General features: G+C 38.9%; 11 protein-coding genes and 1 non-coding gene across 13 annotated transcripts; 5 read left to right on the forward strand and 7 right to left on the reverse strand.

Moving 5' to 3' along the window:
- The first annotated feature begins 13 nt into the window (after window positions 1–13).
- On the forward strand, window positions 14–5,493 carry LOC135127529 (uncharacterized). 2 transcript variants are annotated; one of them, XM_064053968.1, is made up of 4 exons: window positions 14–103; window positions 147–268; window positions 315–508; window positions 5,028–5,493. In XM_064053968.1, the coding sequence occupies exons 1-4, from the start codon at window positions 38–40 to the stop codon at window positions 5,075–5,077; spliced, it is 432 nt and encodes a 143-aa protein (XP_063910038.1). In that variant the 5' UTR covers window positions 14–37; the 3' UTR covers window positions 5,078–5,493. The 2 variants fall into 2 exon arrangements, with proteins under 2 accessions (XP_063910038.1, XP_063910037.1); XM_064053967.1 differs by lacking the exon at window positions 5,028–5,493 and having other exon boundaries at window positions 315–712.
- On the reverse strand, window positions 677–3,523 carry LOC135127524 (beta-parvin). The gene is made up of 6 exons (XM_064053963.1): window positions 3,217–3,523; window positions 2,144–2,311; window positions 1,945–2,034; window positions 1,321–1,895; window positions 1,031–1,274; window positions 677–984 (listed from the first exon to the last, which is right to left on the reverse strand). The coding sequence occupies exons 1-6, from the start codon at window positions 3,467–3,469 to the stop codon at window positions 908–910; spliced, it is 1,407 nt and encodes a 468-aa protein (XP_063910033.1). The 5' UTR covers window positions 3,470–3,523; the 3' UTR covers window positions 677–907.
- Window positions 2,353–3,246, forward strand: LOC135127527 (ER membrane protein complex subunit 3). The gene has a single exon (XM_064053965.1). The coding sequence runs from the start codon at window positions 2,382–2,384 to the stop codon at window positions 3,114–3,116; it is 735 nt and encodes a 244-aa protein (XP_063910035.1). The 5' UTR covers window positions 2,353–2,381; the 3' UTR covers window positions 3,117–3,246.
- Window positions 5,494–8,320: 2,827 nt separating the features above from the next.
- On the forward strand, window positions 8,321–9,203 carry LOC135127538 (large ribosomal subunit protein bL27). The gene is made up of 3 exons (XM_064053977.1): window positions 8,321–8,522; window positions 8,575–8,738; window positions 8,786–9,203. The coding sequence occupies exons 1-3, from the start codon at window positions 8,462–8,464 to the stop codon at window positions 8,987–8,989; spliced, it is 429 nt and encodes a 142-aa protein (XP_063910047.1). The 5' UTR covers window positions 8,321–8,461; the 3' UTR covers window positions 8,990–9,203.
- Window positions 9,013–10,090, reverse strand: LOC135127534 (tRNA-splicing endonuclease subunit Sen34-like). Its single transcript, XM_064053973.1, has 4 exons — window positions 9,885–10,090; window positions 9,764–9,832; window positions 9,245–9,715; window positions 9,013–9,197 (listed from the first exon to the last, which is right to left on the reverse strand). Exons 1-4 carry the CDS (start codon window positions 9,982–9,984, stop codon window positions 9,013–9,015), a joined length of 825 nt encoding a protein of 274 aa, XP_063910043.1. The 5' UTR covers window positions 9,985–10,090.
- A 103-nt stretch (window positions 10,091–10,193) lies between these two features.
- On the reverse strand, window positions 10,194–12,012 carry LOC135127532 (glycerol kinase 2). The gene is made up of 4 exons (XM_064053971.1): window positions 11,200–12,012; window positions 10,819–11,135; window positions 10,633–10,768; window positions 10,194–10,580 (listed from the first exon to the last, which is right to left on the reverse strand). Exons 1-4 carry the CDS (start codon window positions 12,010–12,012, stop codon window positions 10,311–10,313), a joined length of 1,536 nt encoding a protein of 511 aa, XP_063910041.1. The 3' UTR covers window positions 10,194–10,310.
- A 1,765-nt stretch (window positions 12,013–13,777) lies between these two features.
- Window positions 13,778–14,544, forward strand: LOC135127540 (uncharacterized). The gene is made up of 3 exons (XM_064053979.1): window positions 13,778–13,888; window positions 13,959–14,042; window positions 14,254–14,544. Exons 1-3 carry the CDS (start codon window positions 13,846–13,848, stop codon window positions 14,403–14,405), a joined length of 279 nt encoding a protein of 92 aa, XP_063910049.1. The 5' UTR covers window positions 13,778–13,845; the 3' UTR covers window positions 14,406–14,544.
- A 56-nt stretch (window positions 14,545–14,600) lies between these two features.
- Window positions 14,601–16,029, reverse strand: LOC135127536 (uncharacterized). Its single transcript, XM_064053975.1, has 5 exons — window positions 15,937–16,029; window positions 15,651–15,817; window positions 15,387–15,593; window positions 15,182–15,331; window positions 14,601–15,132 (listed from the first exon to the last, which is right to left on the reverse strand). The coding sequence occupies exons 2-5, from the start codon at window positions 15,741–15,743 to the stop codon at window positions 14,998–15,000; spliced, it is 585 nt and encodes a 194-aa protein (XP_063910045.1). The 5' UTR covers window positions 15,744–15,817; window positions 15,937–16,029; the 3' UTR covers window positions 14,601–14,997.
- A 117-nt stretch (window positions 16,030–16,146) lies between these two features.
- On the reverse strand, window positions 16,147–17,067 carry LOC135127537 (MICOS complex subunit mic25-b). Its single transcript, XM_064053976.1, has 3 exons — window positions 16,880–17,067; window positions 16,473–16,702; window positions 16,147–16,424 (listed from the first exon to the last, which is right to left on the reverse strand). Exons 1-3 carry the CDS (start codon window positions 16,986–16,988, stop codon window positions 16,230–16,232), a joined length of 534 nt encoding a protein of 177 aa, XP_063910046.1. The 5' UTR covers window positions 16,989–17,067; the 3' UTR covers window positions 16,147–16,229.
- Window positions 17,068–17,223: 156 nt separating this feature from the next.
- Window positions 17,224–18,130, reverse strand: LOC135127535 (ankyrin repeat domain-containing protein 49-like). Its single transcript, XM_064053974.1, has 2 exons — window positions 17,814–18,130; window positions 17,224–17,761 (listed from the first exon to the last, which is right to left on the reverse strand). The coding sequence occupies exons 1-2, from the start codon at window positions 17,896–17,898 to the stop codon at window positions 17,250–17,252; spliced, it is 597 nt and encodes a 198-aa protein (XP_063910044.1). The 5' UTR covers window positions 17,899–18,130; the 3' UTR covers window positions 17,224–17,249.
- A 2-nt stretch (window positions 18,131–18,132) lies between these two features.
- On the forward strand, window positions 18,133–20,086 carry LOC135127533 (uncharacterized). Its single transcript, XM_064053972.1, has 6 exons — window positions 18,133–18,284; window positions 18,340–18,742; window positions 18,788–19,085; window positions 19,133–19,346; window positions 19,393–19,576; window positions 19,634–20,086. Exons 1-6 carry the CDS (start codon window positions 18,282–18,284, stop codon window positions 19,747–19,749), a joined length of 1,218 nt encoding a protein of 405 aa, XP_063910042.1. The 5' UTR covers window positions 18,133–18,281; the 3' UTR covers window positions 19,750–20,086.
- Window positions 20,087–20,197: 111 nt separating this feature from the next.
- Window positions 20,198–20,304, reverse strand: LOC135128475 (U6 spliceosomal RNA). Its single transcript, XR_010280420.1, has one exon. It is a non-coding gene; the product is annotated as a U6 spliceosomal RNA (small nuclear RNA).
- Between the last annotated feature and the right edge of the window lie 3,823 nt (window positions 20,305–24,127).

Raw genomic sequence — 24,127 nt, forward strand, 5'->3', positions numbered from 1 at the left:
GTCTAATAACCTCAAAGTCAAAACAAATTCAAACTAAATGCAGCCCCAAAATGTTCACTCCGTGCTCGCAGTTGGAGAAAATTTCGACTACGCACTTTTTCGGGTAATTTTATAACTTATGTGAAAATCACGACTGATTAATTTAGGTTGCAATTGCTTTCGCCGAGAACGGCGTCCAAGTGTGGTTCATTTCCCCGAAAGCGTTCGACAAGGCCCCAAAAGAACTGAAAACCCCCGATAAAGAAATCCTCCAACTTATAACTTTCATGTAAGTATCGTTCGTAGCATTATTTTTGTGTAACCATTTGTGATAGGTACTTAAAGGATCACAACGATTTAGTCACACAGTTGAATGGAATTCATCTCTGGCGCAAAATTCCAAGTGTTATTATATTGAGCGGATATGAACACTATTGCGACTTCAGTAGTGTTAATTATAAGCCGTTACAGGCGGCTTTAATCACTACAAGCCTGCTGGATAGTGTGGGAGTATGTGCAGCTAAAAAAGGTGAGAAAATTGTTTTAGTCGTGTCTTGTGTGAAACTAGTAGAAGCGAATTTGCCGAGACTCCAGGTTTTGAAAGATCTTTATTTTAAAGATTCTGTGTACAAGGCAGATGATGATAAGTTTGTTGAAAATATCATCGAAATGTTAAAGTGAATGAATAAAAAAAAAAGCCACTTTAAGTTTTAATAAATATAAAATTATACAAGTTATTTACATTAGTGTATAAACACATTAACATCAAGAACGTTAAAAAATAAATTGTCAAGATTCAATAACCATCATAATACTTGTAATATATTAAAAGTGAAAACGGTATGTAAAGCACACTTGGGAAGAGACGCATTAGGAAGAATGTCACTTGGATAAGAGGAATTAAGGCACTACGTATCTACATACATTTCTACAAAAGACTTTTGTACTTTGTGAAGAGGTTATAAAGCACTCTCAGTGTAGACTTCAGATCATAATTCACAACGTCTGCAACAAAAACATCCAGGAACGAAATAAACACCTTGACACTCACCTTCAGGCCTCGCTTTCGGTCTCTTCAAACCCACTTCCTCCATCAATTCGAACGCAAATGACACATTGTGCACTTTCTGTTCGAAATCCTTTGGTGTGGCATGAAAACTGTACAGCGGCACGAAAAACCCCTCCAACAGCCCCATCAACATAATCAAATACACCCCATCGTGGAACTGCGTCTCAATATCGCTCACTTCCAGATTAATTTTATTGAGGTGTTTATTAACAAACGTCACCAAGCTCTACAACAATAAAAGTAACACCAAAATTACCCAAAAATTAAATTACCTTTTTGACTACTTGGAGTTTATCGGGGGCGTGATCGAACAACGTATCGAAAGCGTCGCGTTCGCACCTCATCCCCACGTCATCGTAAGCAGCGGTGATGATTTCTTTGACCACGCGATGGGTCAACTGACCCCCTACCTTCTGCACTACTACCATCGACACAGACACGTGTTCCGGTAGACGCACCGGGGGCCTGAAGTGTCTGGCTAGAGCTACCAGCAAGTGTAAAATTGGAACGATGTTTTTGGAGTGGATGGCTTCGACGCTCCACTTTCGGTGTTCGAGACGCTGCACCCCCAAAACTTGATTGAAGTGTGCTAACACCACAGAGAGCTTCTGTTTTTGGCCTTCTTCAGATTGAGTGACTTCGGGCACGTCGAGCTTATCGTTCGTGAGTTTTTCGAGGAGTTTTTGCAACACTTGACCATCGTACAAGTCTTCAGACAATTCTTGGACTATTATTCTTTGGGATGCTAATTCGTCGTTCACCCAGTCGATCAACACTTGGATCAGCTCCCTGAATTTAGGGTCTTCGTAAGAGCGAGGCTCCACCATGCAACGTTCCTCTCGGTCCTCTATAAGACTCATTAGTACTGCTACAATATTAACAAAATAATTACGCACCCAAATCATACTCTTCTGGAGGTGTCACGGGATTCAAGGGGTTCCCCGGTGAGTCGATCGCATACTTTCCCTCAGCTTGCACCTCTTGAACTGTAAATAATTAAATCAGGACACCACACCTACTTTGTTTAACAACATAACCATATATGGTTACGTCATTTTTTAACACGGAAAAGTAGGTCAGACTTGTGGTTTTTACCTTCCTTGATGCGTTTTTTCCGGCCCAGAGTCCCCAACTTGTCCCAAATCGACTCTTCCTTGTCGTTTTTCGCCCCCACAGTCCGCGGAGATTTAGGCCTTACGGTCGCCATTTCTGGATCTCTGTCATCGCCGTCTAGGGGAGTTTGGCGCGGCTTCGGTGAAATCACTGAAAATGACACTAGTGACAGATACTATAGCACACTCGACTGATTTGTCAGCTTGTCACAATTAGAAACATGACCGCTGATCTGATCGTGGACCCCCAAATCCGCTTCTGGGTGTTCTTGCCCATCGTAGTGATAACATTTCTAGTCGGAATCCTTCGCCACTACATCTCCATACTTCTATCAAGCCAAAAAAAGGTAGAAATCCAGCAACTAGCAGACAGTCAACTGATCCTCCGAGCGAGAGTCCTGCGAGAAAACGCCAAATACATCCCCAAGACCTCGTTCTTGATACGAAAACATGCCTTCAACAGAGAAGAGGAGGGCTACTTGATGCAGAAGCGTCCCCCGGTGACGCAGAACATGATGACCGACCCCACCATGATGACCGACATGGTAAAAGGGAACCTCACCAACGTTCTGCCCATGATCATCATCGGCGGCTGGATCAACTGGATGTTCTCGGGCTTCATCACCACCAAGGTACCCTTCCCGTTGACCCTGCGGTTCAAGTCCATGCTGCAAAGAGGCATCGAGCTGTCGCACCTCGACGCATCCTGGGTGTCGTCGGCGTCGTGGTACTTTTTGAACGTGTTCGGCTTGAGGAGCATTTACGCGCTGGTGTTGGGGGAGAACAACGCCGCCGACCAGAGCAAGCAAATGCAGGATCAGATGTCGGGGGCGGCGATGGCCATGCCCAACGACCCCAAAGTACCTTTCAAAGCAGAGTGGGAAGCTCTGGAGATCGTGGACCATCAGTGGGTGTTGACGGATATTGAGAACACAATCACCCAGAGTGATGGTTAATGAGTGAGTCGAATCTAGTTTATTGTATTGTTCAGACATTGATTGTTTCAAGTTGAGTATTGAGATTTTTTTAAGTTATGCGAATTGGGAGTTTACTTACTTTTCATTAAATATACTGCCGTTGCTTTGTCGTTTTTGTCTTCTTTCTCCTCAGGTGTGAATTGTTCTTGGGTGTCTTTCGGGGGCGTTTTCATTTTGAAGTCGACGATTTTGGGTGGCGACGTCAAAGTTTTGACTTCTTCGTCGCTGGATTCGGACGACTCTTCTGACGGGTCGACGGGGTATAGTCGGGTTTCGAGGGAGGATTGGCGGAATAAAATTTGGCACTCGGGCCGTTCTAGCTTGTCTTCCATTTTTCGAAATTGGTTTTATTGTTGGAATAGAGCGTGTAGGAACTATCTTGAATGAAAGGAAATCGTAAGATCTGATAAGTGTTGACCGCAATTTCCGGACGAATGCGTGGATGTGGGGAGGGCTTTCTTTTCGTGGAATCACGCAATATTTATATACGTGATTAAAGCTAACAAAGGCGATTAAAAAAAAAAGAGGAAAAACTGATGAAAATTGTATGCAGATGTATCTTTCGGTGGTGTGTAGGCAACTATTAATTCACTTGTGATTCACAGGTGTATTGTTAGTTGTCTACACAAATGGAAACAAAAATGAGGTTATGTTTGTGTTGTGTTAACCAAAGATATTGAATAAATATAGATACACACAGTCAGTGTGACCATTTGCTATGATATTGCCAACAAATCATGTATTTAAAACTTGATACGTTCAAAACCGTCACGTACCGTCACTCATATTGTAGAGTGGAAATAACTGTTTTTTGTTAAAATTAATTAAGGCTAAATTCAAATTTATGGGTATTTTGATGTTACAATTTTCACTTAACCAACAATAAGGTTATCGACAAAATTACGGTCAACTGAAACTTTTTAATTGTCAAAACAAGATTCATTCCCAAATATAGAATGCAAAAAATATTCAAATTTTGATTTACTGGTTGCCTAATTTTGGTAATATTCCTAGTTATTATCTAATTTAAGTTGGCAGTTTTCAAAATTTTATGTTGGCATACCTTATTGTGAAATGGACGTTTTGCACAACTATCATGGCCGGCTATTCAATGCTACCAATCGATTAAAAAAAAAGATAATACATATAAAGCAGACAGGCATTCATTATTATTAATTAAAAACTAAAAAAAAACAAGAAACAAAATGCTTGAAAACAACATTTTTGGCCTATGACTATTTCAAATGCAGTAACGAAGAGTATATTCAAAGCTCCCGCCGCGTAAGATTTGATTTCTTGTTGTTGCCCTGTTAATAAAAATAAAATTCCGAGTCTTCCTCGAGAAGTCGGAAAAATTAAATTCTGGCAGCGTGGATTTTAGTACGCCTAATAGGATCACAGAAAGTCGAGGAGGTCTCCGAGAATTACCTTGCTCCGGATTTGACATTTGTTACAGAAACCTCCTCGACGATATGTGATCCTGGTACGAGGTCGAATATCAAGATTCGCCGGCTTGGTACTTTCACGAATTCAGGAGTCGGAAAAATTAAGCGCTGGCAGCGTGGATTTTGGTTCGCCTAATAGGATCACAGAAAGTCGAGAAGGTCTCCGAAATTTACTCCGAATCGAAATTGACATTTGTTACAGGAACCTGTAATACCTCAATTGTCACTTGAACGATCAGGCGCCGTTTCTAGCTTTCGCCACCTCCTCGACGATATGTGATCCTGGTCCGAGGTCGAATGTCGAGATTCGCTGGCTTTAGTATCAAATTCACGGTCTTGTAGTTTGAAAATTAACGGCTGACAACGTGGATTTTCGTTTCGCCTAATAGGATCGCAGAAATGCGAGGAGGTCTCTGAGAATTACTTCGAATGACATTTGTTACAGAAACCTGTAATATCTCAGCTGTCACTCGAACAATCAGGCGCCGTTTCTAGCTTTCGCCACCTCCTCGATGATATGTGATCCTGGTCCGAAGCCGAACATCGAGATTCGCCGGCTTGGTACTTTAACGAATTCAGGAGTCGGAAAAATTAAGCGCTGTGCGTGCCAACGTGGATTTTCGTTCGCCTAATAGGATCATAGAAGGTCGAGGAGGTTTTGAAAATTTTGATGCTCTGGATTTGACATTTCGTTACAGAAACCTGTAATACCTCAGCTGTCACTCGAACAATCAGGCGCCGTTTTTAAGTTTTTAGCTTTGGCCACCTCTTCGAGGATATGTGATCCTGGTCCGAAGCCGAATATCGAGATTCGCCGGCTTGGTATATATTTAACGATCTAGACTGTGGTTATGAATAAAAAATTGGTCTAAAGAGTTTAGACAGTACTTCCCTCGCTGTCGGAAACTTGACGACTGCATGCCTATTGTGTTTTTTTTCTCATTACATTTTTGTAGTGGGAATTTAAAAAAAAATTGTGATGACGTCATCAACATTTTTGCAAGGACACGTATATCAGTTGGGATAGATGTAGTGTAATACTAAGAATAAAATTATTGTATTCCCAAATTTTCGGGAAAATGAATTGGGTCGTTTTGAATATTGATTTTTTATAATCAATAAAATAACGAAACAATTTACTCGCGTATACGGCAACTGAAAATCGTTTATGTATAAACATTCTTAATTTAAGATGACAAGCGTAACAGCATACGTGAAAGTCAAACAGAGAAACTGTAAACAAAACGACCATCGGTTTTATTGCTTCGACTTCCGCTTATTATATAAAACATTGGGTTTTATTTTAATTCTTGACGGTGAAATTCACAATTGGTTAATTATAAACATGTCTATTTCACATTCGCGGAACCAAGTGATCGCATAAAACAAATGCAGGTCTGTAATGTTAAAGTCGATGTAAATAAGCGTGCTACCCTTATGTTTCAACCGAGTTTTTCCTTTAACAAATTTTGTGTCTACCAAATTGGGTTGGTTGGGGTGTAATACTAATAATAAGTGTTGCCTTTAATTTAATCAATAAAATAAATTGACTTCATTAATTTTTTTGAACCACCTCTTAAGAAAATCTAAAAAATATGAATGGAATGATAAATCACAAGTACAAACTCATCATATTTTTTGCATTTTAGATAGGATTTATTCAGCAAAATTTAAGGGTGACGTCATCAATTTTTTTAGGAGGGATGAACAAATACATTTTGAACAAAAGTTTACCATGCTTATAATAACTTTAAAATATTCCCAAGATTTCAAAGCATTCGGTTTTGTAATTCCTGATTAAATCGATAAAATAAATTCACGCCTTCATTAATTTTTTTGAGTCACCCTGCATATGCAAATCCAAAAATATGAATGGAATGATAAATCACAAGTACAGACTCATCATATTTTGTACATTTTAGATACGATTTATTCGGCAAACTTTTGAGCTGACGTCATCAGTTTTTTGTAGAAGATAACCAAATATATTTTGACTAAACATTTATTATGCTCTTTATACCCTTAAAACATCTGCAAGATGTCAGAGCATTCCGTTTTGTAGTTCCTGATTAAATCAATAATATATTTACTCATTCATTAATTTTTTTGAGGCACTCTGTATATGCAAATCGAAAAAATATGAATGGCGTGATAAATGACAAGTACAGACTCATCATATTTTGTACATTTTAGATATGATTTATTCGGCAAACTTTCGAGCTGACGTCATCAAGTTTTTGGAGGGGATAAGCAAATATATTTTGACTAAACATTTATTATGCTCTTTATGACCTTAAAACATCTGCAAGATTTCAGAGCACTCGGTTTTGTAGTTCCTGATTAAATCAATAAAATAGATTTACGCATTCATTAATTTTTTTGAGTCACCCTGTATATGCAAATCCAAAAAATATTAATGGAGTTTTATATCACAAGCACAGACGCATCATATTTTGTACATTTTAGATAGGATTTATTTGGCAAACTTTTGAGCTGACGTCATCAAGTTTTTGGAGGGGATAACCAAATATATTTTGACTAAAGATTTATGATGCTCTTTAGAGCCTTAAAACATCTGCAACATTTCAAAACATTCGGGTTAGCAGATTCAAAATTAAATTGCAAAATGTTGTTTTATAATTTTGATTTTTTTTCCAAAAATCTGGACGTTTCGGGTAAAAACTGAATTCGGAGTCGTAAACTACATGTGTAGGACTATGTTATTTTATACAATTTAAGACCTATTTACTATGTACAATTTTGAAGTGACGTCATCGCATTAGTGGTGGGGATGATTAGACAAATTTTGGTTAGCGTTTTACCATCTACATGATATTCCTAATATAAGTACAGAATTTCACAACAATCGGTCCAGTACTTTCGGAGATTATCTGTCTAATAAAAATCCGGGACGGCAGACGGACAGACGGACGGACAGACGGACAGACGGACGGACGGAAATGGGAGACCTATTTCTTCGTCTTCTAGGGGTCATGAAAGATCGAGAAAACGTAAAAGCAGAGAGTCGGCCGACGGACTCGATTACAATACTTCCTTTGCTTACGCTCGGGAAGTAAAAATCAACAATTTTTATTATTCTGTTTTATTAATTACGATGACTACAAGAGTTGAACACTAAGGTATATGAGAAAACTACTGTAACTCCGAATATAATATAACACGAGTATAACAACGCTAAACTTTTTTAAACAAAGTAAATACAAAGTAAAATATTTGAGACGGGACGACACTAATTCTGATTGACTGACTGACGAATCGAACGATGAGTGCTTGAATGAATACTTGGATCTTGAACACTTGATGAATCTTCTGGTCGTTCTTCTCCCTTATGTACTGAGATTGGACCTCCTTTGGCAAAGGTAAACTGCACAGGGGCTGATGTACTTATCAGTAAAGGGGCAGAAAAAAATCACGCAACCAAAAAACACATTCCATAACTAAGCCGCGGATTTCACACAATTTATTATAAATAAATGCGGGCAGCTGTATGTGTATTATAGGTTGCCTATTTAGATGTGTATTATGAGTTGCATAAGTTCACGACGGCAGCGCAGCAGTTTTGGTTGCCTATCATATGCGTTATTTATTTTAAATAAAGAAATAAAATCCAAATATTTTTACGTACAAAATATATTCAAAATTGATATAAACTATAAATACAATTCAAAAATATAAAATATACTTTCCAATTTTGATTTTACCAATTTATGTTGGTAGTCCTGTGGTTGACAGCTGACAGACTGTTAACCTCAAATGTAAATTTTCAAAAAACAAAAATATCCTTCATATTAAAACCACATTACCACATGTATAATTCTTATTTAAATTATCGCTTTCCGTGTAGTTTGTGAAGCAAAAATGAACTCGCTCTGTGGAAATTTGAGACACATTTTCTATAACCCTTGTCCAGGATTCATGGGTAAAATGACCACTTACTTCACATTTTCTCCCCGCTAAAAGTAGTACCTTAGTATCGGCCAGGTTTGCCAGCAAGAAAACCAGCGGAAGCACCCAAAACACCCACACCAAAGTCAGACCGAAACATCGCGGTTGGAAAGTACAGGACGGTACTAAAGTAGAAGCTGGAACCATTTTAGCAACACAGCGCCATTTACGTTTTCATCCTGGTCTAAATGTACTTTTTTGACATTCAGCAGACACAATATTAAAGCTACTTTGTAGGTTGGCTTAGGTAGAAATGGTACGTTGTTTGCAATCATCCCAGGAAAAGTTTTAGTCACATGTGAGAAAGTAGATCTGGACTGGGAACACACGTGGGTGGAGAGATGCCACGGGTTTAGAAAAAATACAGAATTTTACAAAAAATACTTTAATATTTTGCCAGAGAAACAGCATCAGAGTTTTAAACTAATAGAACAAGTGTAGATGTAAAATAAAAATTAGTTTTGTTAAGTGACTAGCCAGTTGATCGTTATGTAGGAAACTTGGTTGTCTTTTAAAGACGCCAAAACGGCGTGTTTTCGTACGGACGACGCTAAACGACCAAAAGCGACTATTTCTGTTGCATGCATGGCTATGTCTGGGTTCTCTACACAGTGTACAATAAAAATGGCATGGTATGCAATAGGGTCACCTAAAACGTGTTTTAATTACAGTGGTTTCATGTTGTTTTGAACTTACCTAAATAAACTAAAAAGTCTGCTCCGAATTTGAACCCCGACGTTATGTAGTACCCTTTTCCGTGCAAGTCTTTGTAAACGTGATACTTTAACTCTGTAGTACTTTTGCAAAGTTCGCCCCTAGACACAATACTACTTCTAGTTGAATTAGAAGCTTTAAGCAAAATTGGCCATATCATATTTTGATTCGTAATTTGTGAAGATTTCTCCAGTTCATCGTTGAAAATTTCTTCTGATGATCTCGTATCTCCCCGTTTTCGTTTGGCTGCAACGATATCGTCAACCATAACTTCCAGTTGCCTTTTCCGCCGGTTCCTATAAATGATTTTTTCTTCTTCAAGTAGCTGATGCTCCAACCTGTCGTGCTTCTTTTGATCTTCCGGTGTTGTGTCAAAGTCATGATTGATTACTTGTGCCAGTTCTTGATCTACTAACAGTAAAGCTTCTTCCGGTAACAATTTTAGTGGTAGGGCTGCAAAACTGACGTGAAACTCGAATCGTTGCTAACGGGGTCAATTACTTTGAATTATGTTTGTGTTACCGACAAGGGCACCTAATATCCTGTGGGTTTTTCGAAGGGTGGCCCAATCTGAAAAAGCCCCCTGTGACAAAAATAACGAAAAACTGTTTTGGGGTTTTACCGTCTACGTCGAAGAGAAATACTTCGCCGCTGTTGTATTTTAGTTCTATCATACTGTTACCATTCGTACTTTCTTCTTCAACACCAGTTTCACCACTCATTAGAATACGTTTTTAGGTTAACTTTTATTATCTTTGATTTTAAAAGTACAAACATTTTCTGTAAACACAGTATTTGCTATCTTATTCAATTTAGACAACGACATTGATGCCAAAAACGAAAAATTTGCCCATTTTTCAAAAACGTGGTTCAAGCCTTTTTGACATAACCTCAAATTATGATTTTCGCCGCAGTTACAAAATGAAATATGAACAGTACAAAATACGTATATTAAGTAAAAATTTGGTAAATAATACATAAAAGACAAAAAGGTGATTGCACACTTGTCGATGACAGTATCACATTAGGAACAATATGAGTACTAAAATTAAATATCCCATCCCATGGACCTCTCCACTGCCATTTTCCACTTGGCATATCTAACATCCCTCTCATTCTCGCTATATTTCGGTGTCCACTTCTGCGCCGGCAGTGTCAATGGGGCCCCTTCGATATCCCACACTTTCATAGCAAATCCGGCCACCATGGCCGCCCCCAAAGCCGTACTTTCTGCCATACTCGGCTTCACCACGGTTACGCCCGTCAAATCCGCCTGCAGCTGCATCAACAACGAATTTGCTGTCATCCCCCCATCAACCTTAAAAAAAAAAACAATTAATACTTTAAACCCCTTTAAACAAACTTATTACTTGTAGCTGCGTCAGCGTCGATCCGTAATCTTTATTCATAGCCTCCAAAATATCCCGCGTTTGGAAACAAACAGCGTCCAGAGTAGCCCTTATAATGTGGCTGGAATTTGTATCTTCCGTAATACCAACAATAGTTCTAAAATTCAAAAATTAAAACACAATTACCGTGGGTATCACTTTATGTACCCTCTAGCTTCTTGTTGCCAGTAGGGAGCATAGAGTCCGCTGAAAGCCGGCACGAAATAGACCTCCCCACTTTCAATAAGAGCGGCTCTTTCGGCCAAACCTTGAGCATCTCCAAAGGTTGGTAGAATTGTTAAATTGTCCCTCAACCAGTTGATGGCAGCCCCCGCGATAGCAACCGAGCCTTCGAGGGCGTACATGGGCTGCTGGGTTGGCCCCAGCTGGTACGCTACGGTGGTTAGTAAGCCATGGGAGCTATCTACTTTCACTTTACCCGTGTTATACAACAAGAAGCAGCCAGTTCCATAGGTGGCTTTGGCCTAAACAAAACACAAGTAGGCTGTGATTAAACGTCAACAGTGTCAAACAAAAATGTATAGGTACCTGTCCTCTGTTCAAACATTGTTGACCAACTAAAGCGGATTGCTGGTCCCCGAGACACCCAGCGATGGGGACGCTTCTGAGAGAGCCCTCTTTAACGTACCCATACACCTCCGCACTTGATTTAATTTTCGGTAAGATGGAACTGGGTAGTTCGAAGAAATTTAAAAGGACGGGGTCCCATTTCAGGGTGTCTATGTTCATGAGCATTGTTCTGGACGCGTTGGTCACGTCGGTGACGTGAACACCACCATCCTTGCCCCCCGTGAGGTTCCAGATTAACCATGAATCAACCGTTCCGAAGAGACAGTTGCCTGCAACCATCGCTTTCTTCACTTTGGGGACGTTATCCTGGAGCCACTTGACTTTAGCGGCACTGAAGTAAGGCGACATCGGGAGGCCGCACAGCGGCTTCAGGTAATTTTTGTTTCTAGTTTTATTGGGGACTTTATCCAATAATTGATCGACTGTGGTTGAAGTCCTCATATCTCTCCAAACGATCGAGTTATACAAAGGTTCACCCGTTGTTTTGTCCCACACGATCGTGGATTCCCTCTGGTTGGTTACCCCCACGGCCACAATATCGTTGACGCTCCCACCCAGAGCTATCAGTTTGTCTATGGTGGCTTCGATGCATGTCTTCACAATCTCTAGGATTTCCAGCGGGTCCTGCTCGACCCATCCTTCCTGCGGGAAACTGGTGGATAATTCCTTCTGGTGTGCCGCCACCACGTCTGCACTTCCGGCTTTGAATAGGATGAACCTTGCACTTGATGTGCCTTCATCGATGGCACCTACGAGGGGTCCTGTGTGCATGTTGCGTTCACCAGCTTTAACCTTACCTCTGAGTTGTGATGGTTGTTCGTGCGGGTTTTGTCTACGTTTAATCTGTTATCTAACATGTTTGACCTTTGTTCAGCGACAATTATTGTTAATTATTAAACCATTTGAGTTTGCTTACCAGGAAACCACTTGGCCGCATTTGGAGTTGTATGTAAACAGAGGTGGTAATAATAGATGGAAAGTGATGAATGATGATTGACGAGAGGAGACAAGGGCGATGTTTGTTTTTGCGGTCGTTTAATGTGAAAGGTGAAAGTTGCAAAATTAATTTGCACTTTTTTTTTGTTCTATTATGAATTTGTTAATTTGTTTCAGGTTCTTGACTCCTGTGATAGTTGTGTTATTATGTTTACGAATTCTTAAATTTATTGTTTTGGTTTAAGTCGCTTTTTATTTCTTATCGGTTTATTTGATTGTGGTTGGTTAATTCCTAATTCGTTTGTAATTATAGAGCTATTGCCCTTGATGTAACTTTATGACGAAATTATACTTTAATGTGTGTTTTTTTTTGTTAAACAAGTAAATAAAAAAGTAATTGAGACGTTTTAGTTGTAATCTAAATTGTCTCAAACATATGACCTCGAAAATTTTAAATATTCGAAATTTTGCCTGGTTAGTAGGCAACAAATTATACATCTTGTAATTGGGAGTATTATTTTACGCCGCCAGTACCGTCACGATACCAAAACCTTCCAAGTAATCGGATCGCTAGTTCGCAATAAATCAGTCTAATAAATTTCTACCTTACAATAAAAATAATTCGACTCCTTATCAAGCTAAAGTCACATCTTTTATTGTTATCTCTTGGGATTCTTTGTGTTGATGTTGTACGTCTTAATACAAGCATGTTTACTCACCTACATTACATTAGGTCACAGTTTAAACAGTGATAAGAGCAAAGACTTGAACGCTTTAATATAAACGTAATTTAGTGTTAATGAGGTGAGATCTTGATTTGGGTGTGGAAGATGAGGAGTTCGAAAATCGTCAGATTTGCCATTTTTATCTTGGGTGAGTGAAGTGTACTAGTGTACAGTGTTTTAATAGCGTGGAGTCAATTTTATAAATTCAAAATATAAAATAAACAACACTTACCTGCTCCAGAACATACATTTTTTTAAGATATGACGTCATCGTATAGTAAAATAAATAAAACATATTTTTTTTGCAGTTATACTTCTGGCAATATCGCAGGAAGGAGAATGCAGGAGAAAAATTCTCAAAGGACGAAAAGCTATAACCAGGACCTACTACAGTAAGCCCTAGAAATTTCAAAAAAATCCTGATTTGTCTTCTATTAATATTTCAGGATATTCAGCGATCCCAGCTTGGGCCGTCGTGCTTCTCGTGGGACTCGGACAGCTCATCATTGGCGCGATTTTATTCCTAATTTTGAAATTCTTTGTGCTGGATCAAGTTAAACCTACGCGTTACCTAAGAGCACGAATTTCGCCCTCACCATAAGTTACAAAAATAAAGAAACAAATTCAGTTGTAGAAATCTCGAAATACAAATTTTGTAATTTTGTAATGGGTCTTCTCGAAAAACAAAAAATTAAATAAATATATTAGGCCAATACTAGAACTTTACTTTAATCGCGTCACCACCTGTAATGGGTTGTGATAAAAAAATAAATATTTTTCGAGTGTGGCACCGCACCCAGAAAAACATAAAAAAGTTGTTAAATCTAGCCAATAGTCTTATTTCCTTAGAACTAGACCATATCGACACGATAAGATAAAAATGATATAGATAGGAGAAATTAATTTCTGAATCGACACAGTATTGTGAAGAACAATAGCGAAAATGGCTGTTTCAAAAACCTCCAAAACCTTTGTAATATGTCTTGGTAAGCACACTTAACTTTACTAATAAACTTTCAAAATGAAAGTTTTTTAAATTTTATTTTCAATTTTTAGTTCTGTGTGCGCTACTATCCCAGGAAGTAGAGGCAAGACGAAAAATCCTCAAAGGACGAAGGGCCATAACTCGCACGTATCTAAGTGAGTGCCATTTTTCCCTTTTAAAAAATATAACTTGGTAACGCTTTTTCAAAATTTTTTGTTTCCAAAAATAACTCATTTTTATTCTTATCACTTATCAGATGTGAATCAGACGCAATTTCAAAACATCGATGATTCTCGCTTCTGCGTAATAAACGATGATTAAGTGTTTGTTTTGGTGTGAAAACGCTGATTATTTTTTTATTTTAAGGGGATTCGCCAATACCGGCTTGGGCAGTAGTAGTACTCGTAGGAGTTGGAGAAATAATTGTCGGGGTCGTAGTCTTCTTTATTATGAAGAAAGTTGTTATCGACCCGCCTCTGGTCGGGACTTACACTCCAGCGCATATTGAAGAACCTTAAATTTATTATTTGTAAACGCATTCCACGCCACCTTTAGTTAAGCTCGCATACGAATTCATGTTATCTGTGTAACTTTTTTTTACAGAATGTAATTAGTTTATGTATTAATGAAAAATAAATAAAAGAAAATAAAATTAAACGATGTCTGAAAAAAAAAACGAAGATCAATAAAGGAAATATTAAATAACTCAGATCTAAAGCAGCGAAAATTTTATATTAATACGAGTTAAAAAATACGAAATTTCCATAAATAACAGAAAAAGTAAATGCCAAAACGCCCAAACTGTCTTCATTTAGAATTACAGTACATAGCACATGTTGTAGAAAACTGTGACTGCACTGCATAAAAAGTTACATTTGCAATACTGATTAACCATTTATTATAACTTAGGGGTCAAATAATGAAGAAAGACCAACACATTTTCTCAAATGGTGGGTTATCAAAAAAAAAAAAATTAAAGTCAAAAATCAGTACAACTCAAACATAAAAAAGACAATCAAATTTATACCTAAAAGTAGATTAAATTTCTTACAAAAATAACATCGGGAATAATCTAACATGAATAACAAAATATCAAAAAAAACTCTAGCGTTAATCACTATCCATGTTGATCTCTTTCAGTTTCTCCCAATTCAGATCAACGATCAACGTATGGTTGTTATGTTGTTTAACCGTAACAGTCACAGGCGCATACAAATCCCTGTCTAAAGCCGACCATCCTGTATACTACACCAAACCATCAGACCCCAACTAAAACTCAACCCCCTATACTCACAATCGACGTCGTCTTGTGCCTAATTTTCCCCTCCTCCTCGAACGGTTCGTACTTCTGCAGCAGCGCCTTCCCGTCCACTCGCCAAATACACGGATGCTTCTTAGGATCCCCTACTTGCGCATCTTTTTTCAAAATCAAAAACGACCCAGTCTGAAAGCAAACATAGAGAAAGGATACCTTCCTTATGCTGGCTTCCCCTACTTACCGAATAGTCTTTAGAATTTATTGTTTTCGTCGACGTCTTCGTCGGTTCCGGCGTCGACGACGAATCCGAGTTAACTTTTTGCTTCTTGTTCACGCCGTTCCGTTTCCGCGGCTTGGGTTCTTCGTAGTCGCTTTCGCTGCTCGATTCGGACTTCAGTCGGGGTTTTTTGCTTACTCTAGACGATGTTCGACGGGTGGTTTTGCGTACCTGAAGCGCCAAAAATGGAATTACGGAAAACGAAAACGAAGAGAGTGGAAAAATTACTGGTTCTAGTTCCGATTCAGAGTTCCACTCGGAGCCCGAACTTTCGTACACTGGAGGGTCGTCCTCGTTTTCGGAGAAGTCGGCTTTACTCATTGTTGGGGCTTTGGGTTGTTTTTAACGGATGTGTTTGATTTAGCAGGTGTAAACAATCAGCAGACGAGATTCGGCTACAAGTAAAAATACGACTGAAGTAGCGGGGTTTCGCTGGTTCGATTATTATCAACTGGGAAATTATTTTATTTCGTTGGAAATAAAATGGAACTGATGGTTCAGCGGTCAAACTTACCATAAAAATTAAGCAAACTTTACCCATCAGCATCAGGGAAACATACCGCCATGTTACTTACATCAGTCACTAATACCAGTGGGGGAAAATCAAATTCCCTAGACTAGATCACCCCCCCCAGATTTACAGGGTCGGATCAGCTTGAATCGAGCCCGTTTTTCAATTTCCATTTTTACACAAATTTCACTCCGGGTACTACGATCGACAATAAAAATAAGACATTTTCTTTAATAAGTATTTACAAATAACACATCTTAACACTTTAGTGTTTTCTATAAACATGTTCGAATTTACTAGCCCCTACTGGCAATCAAACTGGCTCTCTTGGCATCTACACACTGTTGGAAGGCCTGTACGAGTTTGGAACAATTCATCGGCTCATTAGAATGTTCTTTATAACATTTCAAAACGGCATTCTTTGCATCCTGACATGGGGGCAGCTCATTTTTTTGCGTTTTCGGTTTGTCCTTAACGTCCATTTCGGCCATCTACAAATAGTTCATCACAACCTTGTAACTACAAAGCGCCCACCTTACAGCCTTCTGGTATTCACTCTCTAGAATGTCGTTGATCGCCTTGTGATTGGCTTGCTGATTTTTGAGCCTATTTTCCCAGTAATGATCGTTCTTTTTCAGTTCGGCTACATTAGCTTGTCTTAGTTGCAAGGATGTGACGTTGGGTTCGTACAAGAACAGTGGTTGGTTCACTAGAGGGGGCTGTTGTGGGGTTGACTGCGGCACCGGTTCCGGGACCGCTGGTTTCGCTTCTAAACAACAACAAACATTATGTAATCGGTTGCTAAAAAAGCGCTGACGTTTAGCTATTTTTGGAAAGGTTTTTCGCGATTTAATATCCGAAAGAGTAAAACCGTCGGGCGTTGCTTTATCGATTGGATTTGGTGGAAGTTTCGCGAAAAGGGTGAGAGAGTGAGGTTATGTTTTACCTTGACTATTTTTAATGCGTTGGACGACATCGTCGGATACTTTTATAACACTAGTTGGGTCGTCATTTTCCACTGTTAATTTTCTTGTTCTACTTTGGTGTCCACCCATTTTAAAGCAAGGGAAAATATTTTCCAATTTTGACAACTCGAATTCACCTTTCGTGCATGACAGAGGGCGGCAGATGCGCGGGTCTACGGTGCCACTACAAACCGGGACAAGCTCGCCAATTATATTCAAGCGCTGAACCACATGACGGTAAATGACGCCTGTGATTGGCTACCGAGTTTCGTGATTTGGTGAAGTGGCCCAGATCTTGGCAATTTAAGGACCGGATTGATTTAATTTCACGTTACTTTTTTTGTTAGTTTATTATAAATCGTGCAAATTCTTTACATCTATTAAAGGATCCACCATATCAAAAACATTCCTATACTTTGAACTCCGTCTCGCTATGTCGTACGCCGTCTCTTTGCTCACATTCTTTAATTCTGGTTTAATATACGGATGCATTAGTAGCAGCTGCACCACATCGTAGCAGGCCCCATGCGACGCCGCAATGTGCAAAGGGGTTTGCCCTCCTTCCGAAGGCGCATTCACGTCAGCCCCTTCCGCTATCAAAACCTGAGCACACTCGATATTATTCCACTGACAACAAGAGTGCAGCGGCTCCCACTGCATTTCGGTCTTGGCGGCAATATTGGCCCCATTTTGCAACAAATATTTGACGACTTCCACATGATTACCGTAGCAGGCCCGGTGTAGGGGTGTATAACCTTCTTTATCAGTTACATTGGCAAGAGTTGGGTCTTGCTCTAACAGAGACTTGACTTCGTCGAGTTTGCCATTTTCGGCGGCTGAGAGTATCTGTTTGGGGTTTTCTTCTACCGGAAAAAAAATTACATGGGGGCTGCATATCACCAACTTGAGAAATACCTGAGGGGTTTCTTTCCGGGTCTATGTCTTCCTCGTCGTCTGAAAAACCACTAACGAGGAATTTGTCGACGTTTTTGTCCGTCATTTGCAGTTTTTTGTCCCAATTTTGAAATTAAATGAGGTTATGTCATTTTTACCAAGAGGCGGTGTTGCCAAATCTTAACACGTTTAATTATTAAAATAAAATCAATCAGTTGTTTATGGTGATCTTTTGACTTGCGGTTACCTAAAGCTTTAGTGACGGATTTAGACTGATTGTGTGAGTGACGAGATTTTTTTTTTAAATAAAAATTACGTAAGGCGACAACGTGACATCACCGCTCAGTTTGACAACTGACATAACGACAGTAGAATGACAGATGATTCTATTTTATATTTGCAAATTTTTAATTAAACAAATAAAAACAAAAACGCCAGATCAATGAAACAGTAATTTTTAGCAACCCACTAGCACTAAGAGTCATCAAAATGGTAATGAAACGATTTTCGAAGGTTTGACTCTCGATTGAGACGGGTTGTCTTTCAGGCGTACTGCAGCAAAGGCAGAGTTTGTATAACGTTGAAGAAGCCCAGCCAGCTTAAAACCGAGGTGGACGTGGCGGCTAAAGAAAACTTCGACTTTGCGGAAGCCCTGGAGTCCGTCTACCCCTTGCTCGAGATTGTTTTCAGTTACTTGGACTACAACGACTTACAAACGGCCGCTTTAGTCAAGAAGTCGTGGCAAGTCACTGCGAGTAGGATTCTCGAGAAGCGAAACGACGTGAGCTGGATCACCGTGTTTCGGAAAAAGAGACAAAGTTACGTGCACTATAGCAAGAATTATCTTTACAATAACATTAGTTTAGGGATCATTTTATTTAATTATCGTGCGGTGTCTCTGAGTGATTGCTTTTGCTGTCATGAGGACGTGTCTTCAAGAAAGATTAAGTGTAAGTTGGTGGTTGGGTTTTGATCGTGACTGAGGTTTGGAAAAGTTTCAGATTTTCTAGCCGACCAAGTGGTTCCTAGTGGAACCGAATATTGTGTGATTGGGTGCCCGGGAGTGGCTTCCATGTTCTCCAAGCAAGTGATAAACAAATCTAGCGTACCTCTTTTCGACGGGTGTTTTATACCTCCAATCCCCAACGTGCGGGTGTCCATGTTTTACTGCAACCCCATTCACATGAGGGATGACCACATTAAACCAAACGAGAGACTCAAGTGTTTGTTGTTGTTTTGCAAAATTGACCTCGAAGAGAGCGTCTACGACATCTTCGAGCACCTTCTCCCTGAGTAATTTATGCATAATGTTTTGTCAAAAAAATAAATTAATTTTGTAGGCGAGACTTTCGGAGCGTCGCTGTCGGCGGCGGCATAATTCGCAGGACCGTGCTCTTCCCCCACCCCCCCGATTGTCTCAAGATCCGCAAATGCGGCACTTTGTGCATAACTTTCGCCGAAGACATGTACTGCGAAAGCGCCTTCGACACGTCCTCCGTCGTCATAAACGGTAACAATCTGTCGTCGGAAGACTTTGAAGACGAGTTGTTGAAGGTACAAGCGACAGCTGTGTGTTTTCTGTATTGAGGTTTGGTTTCAGTTTAAAAATAAAATCGTAATACGGAGCAACAGCATGGCGTTTAGAATATGTTGTTCCGCGAAGATGCGCAAGAACCACGAGTCGCGCATTTTTAACAAGGTTTTCCCTCTCACCCCTCTTCTGGGTTTGGAAGCCGAGGGCGAAATCGGGTGGAATTGCTTCAATCTTCCGGATTCCGGCGATGGTACGTATAGTCGGGAGGGTTGACTGTGGTGGGTGAGTGTGGAAATTGAAATTGCAGAGTTCGAAGGGCACAAGCCGAAGCGAGCGAGGGAGGGCTATCCCACGGTGCAACATCAGTGGTCGACTGTGATAGTTTTTGTTACTTGGGGACACTTGCTGCAGAATCGGGTTTGATGACTTGTGTGGGTGAAGATAACTAGGGCGTGATATCACTGAATATGAGCTAGATATACTTAAGATTTTATTAGAACCGTACTAGCGTCAGAATAACAACGTTTTATACGATTGTCGTTATACAGATAGTACAATTTTATTTTCGTTTATGTGAAACATAAGCGCGATCTTTTGCAGAGCTGAGTGCGGGTTTTTGCTCAATAACGGCATTCAGGAAGAATACCAAACTAACATTCAGTTGTACTGAAGTGTTCATCATTATTTTTTAGTTCACATTGTGTATTAGCATTTATGCTGTATAAGTGATTTTGTGCAAGAATAAAGATATACAACATTATTTTGTAGTTTTGTGTTTTTAATATTTGTTAAAGATTTAAGAGATAAAGACGATAAAGAGAAAAATTTTACAAAGAAGTAAAAATTGGTCTTTAATTGAAAAAATTTAGCAAAAAATGTGGAACGCTTCACGATTTTGCGTGTCATCCTTGCGCAGGGGCCATGCTAATCTTCTCTGTATCGTTCCAATTTTAGTATATGTACCGCCGAAGCGAGTACGAGGGGTGGTTTATTCCCGTCGTATATAAACTTATCCTTGAACGCCTCGTGTTAGTGAGATGTAACGTACAGTCGAGTTTTTTATAGTTAGAAGTAATTTCACCACGAAAGGGTACAGGGGCGGGGCTTAAGTTGCGCGACTTGTAGCCGGGCCATCAGTGGCGTAACATCGATGCATTGAGAAGGGAGGCTCGGCTGAGTTATACTTCTTTCAAAAACAATTAAAAAAAGAGCAATTTCTACAAAAGAATACAGACAACCATTTAATAAAAATAAATTAATTTGTTTGTTAAAAAAATAGACTTACGTAACAATAAATTATGACAATCTATCACACAAAATTTGGTATTTTTAATTATTAAACGAGTTTATAATGTGAGGGATTATAGCATGAGTAAAAAATTCACGAACCCCTCATTATAAACCAGTATCATATACTATTTTATAGTCGACTAGTCTTAAATCAACAGTTAAATCTACGGAAGCGTAGAATGGTCAGGTGGAATTTTTTTTGGAAAAAACTCTACATGCCGAGATTAAACTCGACATATCGAGAAAAAACTCGACATGTCGAGAAAAAACTCGACATGTTGAGAAAAAACACGGCATGTCGAGAAAAAACTCGACATGTCGAGATTGAACTCGACATGTTGAGAAAAAACATGACATGTCGAGATTAAACTCGACATGCCGACATTAAACTCGACATGTTGAGAACAAACTCGACATGTCGAGTTTAATCTCGACATGTAGACTTTTTAATGACATGCCAGTAGTAAATGCGTGTCATTAGGCAACTTTCACCACTAATTACCCGCGCCTCTAATTACCAGCGCCTTAATAACTAGCCCACCAAAATGACCACTGTATTAAAAGTGCCGCTTGCTCTAATGAATTAATTAATCTATATTAATAAAAATGAATCGCCGAAATGTATGTACGCCCATAACTTCAGAACGGCTGCACCGAATCGGACGATTCTTTTTTTTACGTGTTCCTTATCGTCAGGACAAGGTTTATATGTAAGAAAATTTATAAAAAATAAGACGGCTAAAAGATTAAAAAAAAAATAAAAATTTTGCATGGGAATCTCCACTTCGAATGAATTTGAATAGTTGGCGTTTCTGTCGCCTAACTGACGTGTCATACAAAACTATTTCTTCCGTGCGATTGTGAAAAGTATTATTGCATTTTAAGTCGTTGTTTGTTTTTTCGTAACAAGAAACGTCGTTTATTTTAAGAAAAGTGTTCGTTAAAGTGAATTTAGTTACGCATTGCGAAAGTTTCTTATTAATTTTGATCTGCCAATTCTGCCATTCTATTTACGTATATTCACTTTGTTGGTTTCGACAAAACCTCAAACTTTACCGTTATTCGAGGATTTAATTTGAAATTTTCAATATTTTAAAATTCTCAAGACAAAATTTACAGATTTGATTGACGGTGAAAATAATTCTGTGTCGTTTTATGCCGAGAAGACGACAAGCTGACATACGTCCACGAAGTCAATCAAATGTGCGACGAACTACCTCAGGTGCAAATCGCAATGATTTATTTCATGGGTAATTCGGATACGGAAGTTGATCAGCGTTGTGCTCATAATCAACATAATAGTCAAACATTGAAGCGAGACATTGGGTGGTATGAATAAAACTGAGTAGATACTCATATTCGAAGTACGAAGTACCTACTTGCAAACATTGTATCTCCCCGGACACAAATTGAACATCTATGTGTTTTGTGAGCATTTAATCTAAAAATGAGCATCGGTGTGGCAAATGACTATTTCTCTTCATAAATAATAAATTAAATGTAATATATTTTTGTTTCCTTAATAATACAAAGTTAACAAAGTTAGTTGAGTTACAAAAGTCTCTTTTGCTCCACGTTGGCCACCAACGAGCGATTTTCAAGATTTTTGTGAAACTTTGCTGGTTTTGAATTTGAATTTTCTGTCCTCGATAGTTGATGCTCAGCAAGAACCACGGGAAGGTCTGGAGCAGATCTCGCTAGGAAAGGAGAGGGCTAGGATTTGTTAATGAGGGATAGAACGTTATACAGTACAATACAATGGAAATACAATACAGGTACCTACAATCTAACTACAATACAGAATACACTACAGATACAGATACAATTTAGATACAAAACAAATGCAAAGTTAGTACCCAATTCATCACCGGAAGAAATTGCACCAAAAATTGAGAATGTTGCAAAATGAAAACCCAAGCAAGCACACCCATGGAACTCGGAACGAAATCTATTGGTCGCAACGCTCACACACCCAAGGGAGAACGCAGCCGCATAAATCCAAGGCCGACTGACCTCATCCTTATAGGAGATGCGACCCAGCGTCTAAGGGCCAACAATACCCCCCCAGGCCAAAGCGTCTGACGACATGGAGAATTCAGACTCTGAACCAAAGAATGCACTGTTGCAAAATTAAAACCCAAGCAAATGCACCATGAAAACAAAGCATTTGCACCACTGGAGCTAAATTGGCAAGACCCAAGTTAAGTTAGTAACACATACAATATACAGTACAAAATGCTTAAATTACATAAGTTACAATATACAAATTTCTCCACGTTTGCCGCCAAAGAGCGATGACTTTGCTCGCTCGTTGCTGTTGCCCAGCAAGAACCAAACAATACGAGGAGGTCTGGAGTGCGTCTTGCCATTAAAAGAGAGGACTAAGGTTTGATAGCATGGGTGAAGGACACCGTATTTTGTAAATTTGGACGCCGTATTTTAAAAATGATGAATACGGTATTTTGTGAATTATGAACGCAGTACTTTGTATATTCTAAAGGCGTACTTTATCAGTCCTGAATGCATGTTATTAACAACATATTTAAAAAAAAATCGGGCATTTTTGGAAAAATATCCACTTTCCTTCAGAGCACTTAACAAAAAACATTTTCGCTAATATTTATTAACAATAAATTAGAAATTCGCGAACATGTGCTACTTTTAACCCAAAACGAAGCTCCAATGTTGCTGCTACCAGACCGGAATCAAAACTGAACAGAAAGGATCGAAAATGTGACCTTTTATCTGGTAGCTCACGTGACAGTGACATCATCGTACGTCACGATGAGATTGCAAAAATTATTTTTCATATTTTAGATCAGAAATTGTACATTTTCGGGGTTAATGCAACAACGTTTAAACAAACCAATTTGTTTTTACTAACCTCGTGTTCTTAGGAAAACGGATTTCGGTTTAATTATCATATATTGATAGTTATCATATTTGAACATTATGAATTGTATTAATTATGTTTAAATTTTATTTAATTATATCGCGAAAATGTATAGCTTTGACCCTCCAACTTCAATCGTTTCGAAAATTTATCCAAAATGTAAACATTGTCGACTAAACGAATCACGGAATCCGATAAATTAAAACTGAAGTCGTACTTACCCTGTTTTCGGTCCTTTTCGGAAAAATATCCATTTTCGTTCGTGTTCACAGCACTAACACAACATATTTTCCGCAATATGTATTAATAATAAACTAGAAATTCGCTAAAACGCTCCACTTTTACGCCGAAATGAAGCGACGATCTTGCCGCCATCAAACAGAAATTAAAACTGAACACAAAGGACCGAAACACGTGACCTTTATACAAGTAGCTCAGGTGACATTGACGTCATCGTACGTCACGATGAGATTGCAAAATTTATTTTTCATATTTTGGCCGGGAAAATGCACATTTTCGGGGATAATTTAACATTGTTTAAACAAATTGATTTGTTTTTAATAATTTCGGGCTTGTAGGACAACGGGTTTCGGTTTAATTATCATCCATTGATGCTTA

This window comes from Zophobas morio, unplaced genomic scaffold (genome assembly GCF_036711695.1).
Source record: "Zophobas morio isolate AGI-343-1 ecotype UQ-CSIRO unplaced genomic scaffold, CSIRO_AGI_Zmor_V1 ptg000012l, whole genome shotgun sequence".
NCBI lineage: Eukaryota > Metazoa > Arthropoda > Insecta > Coleoptera > Tenebrionidae > Zophobas > Zophobas morio.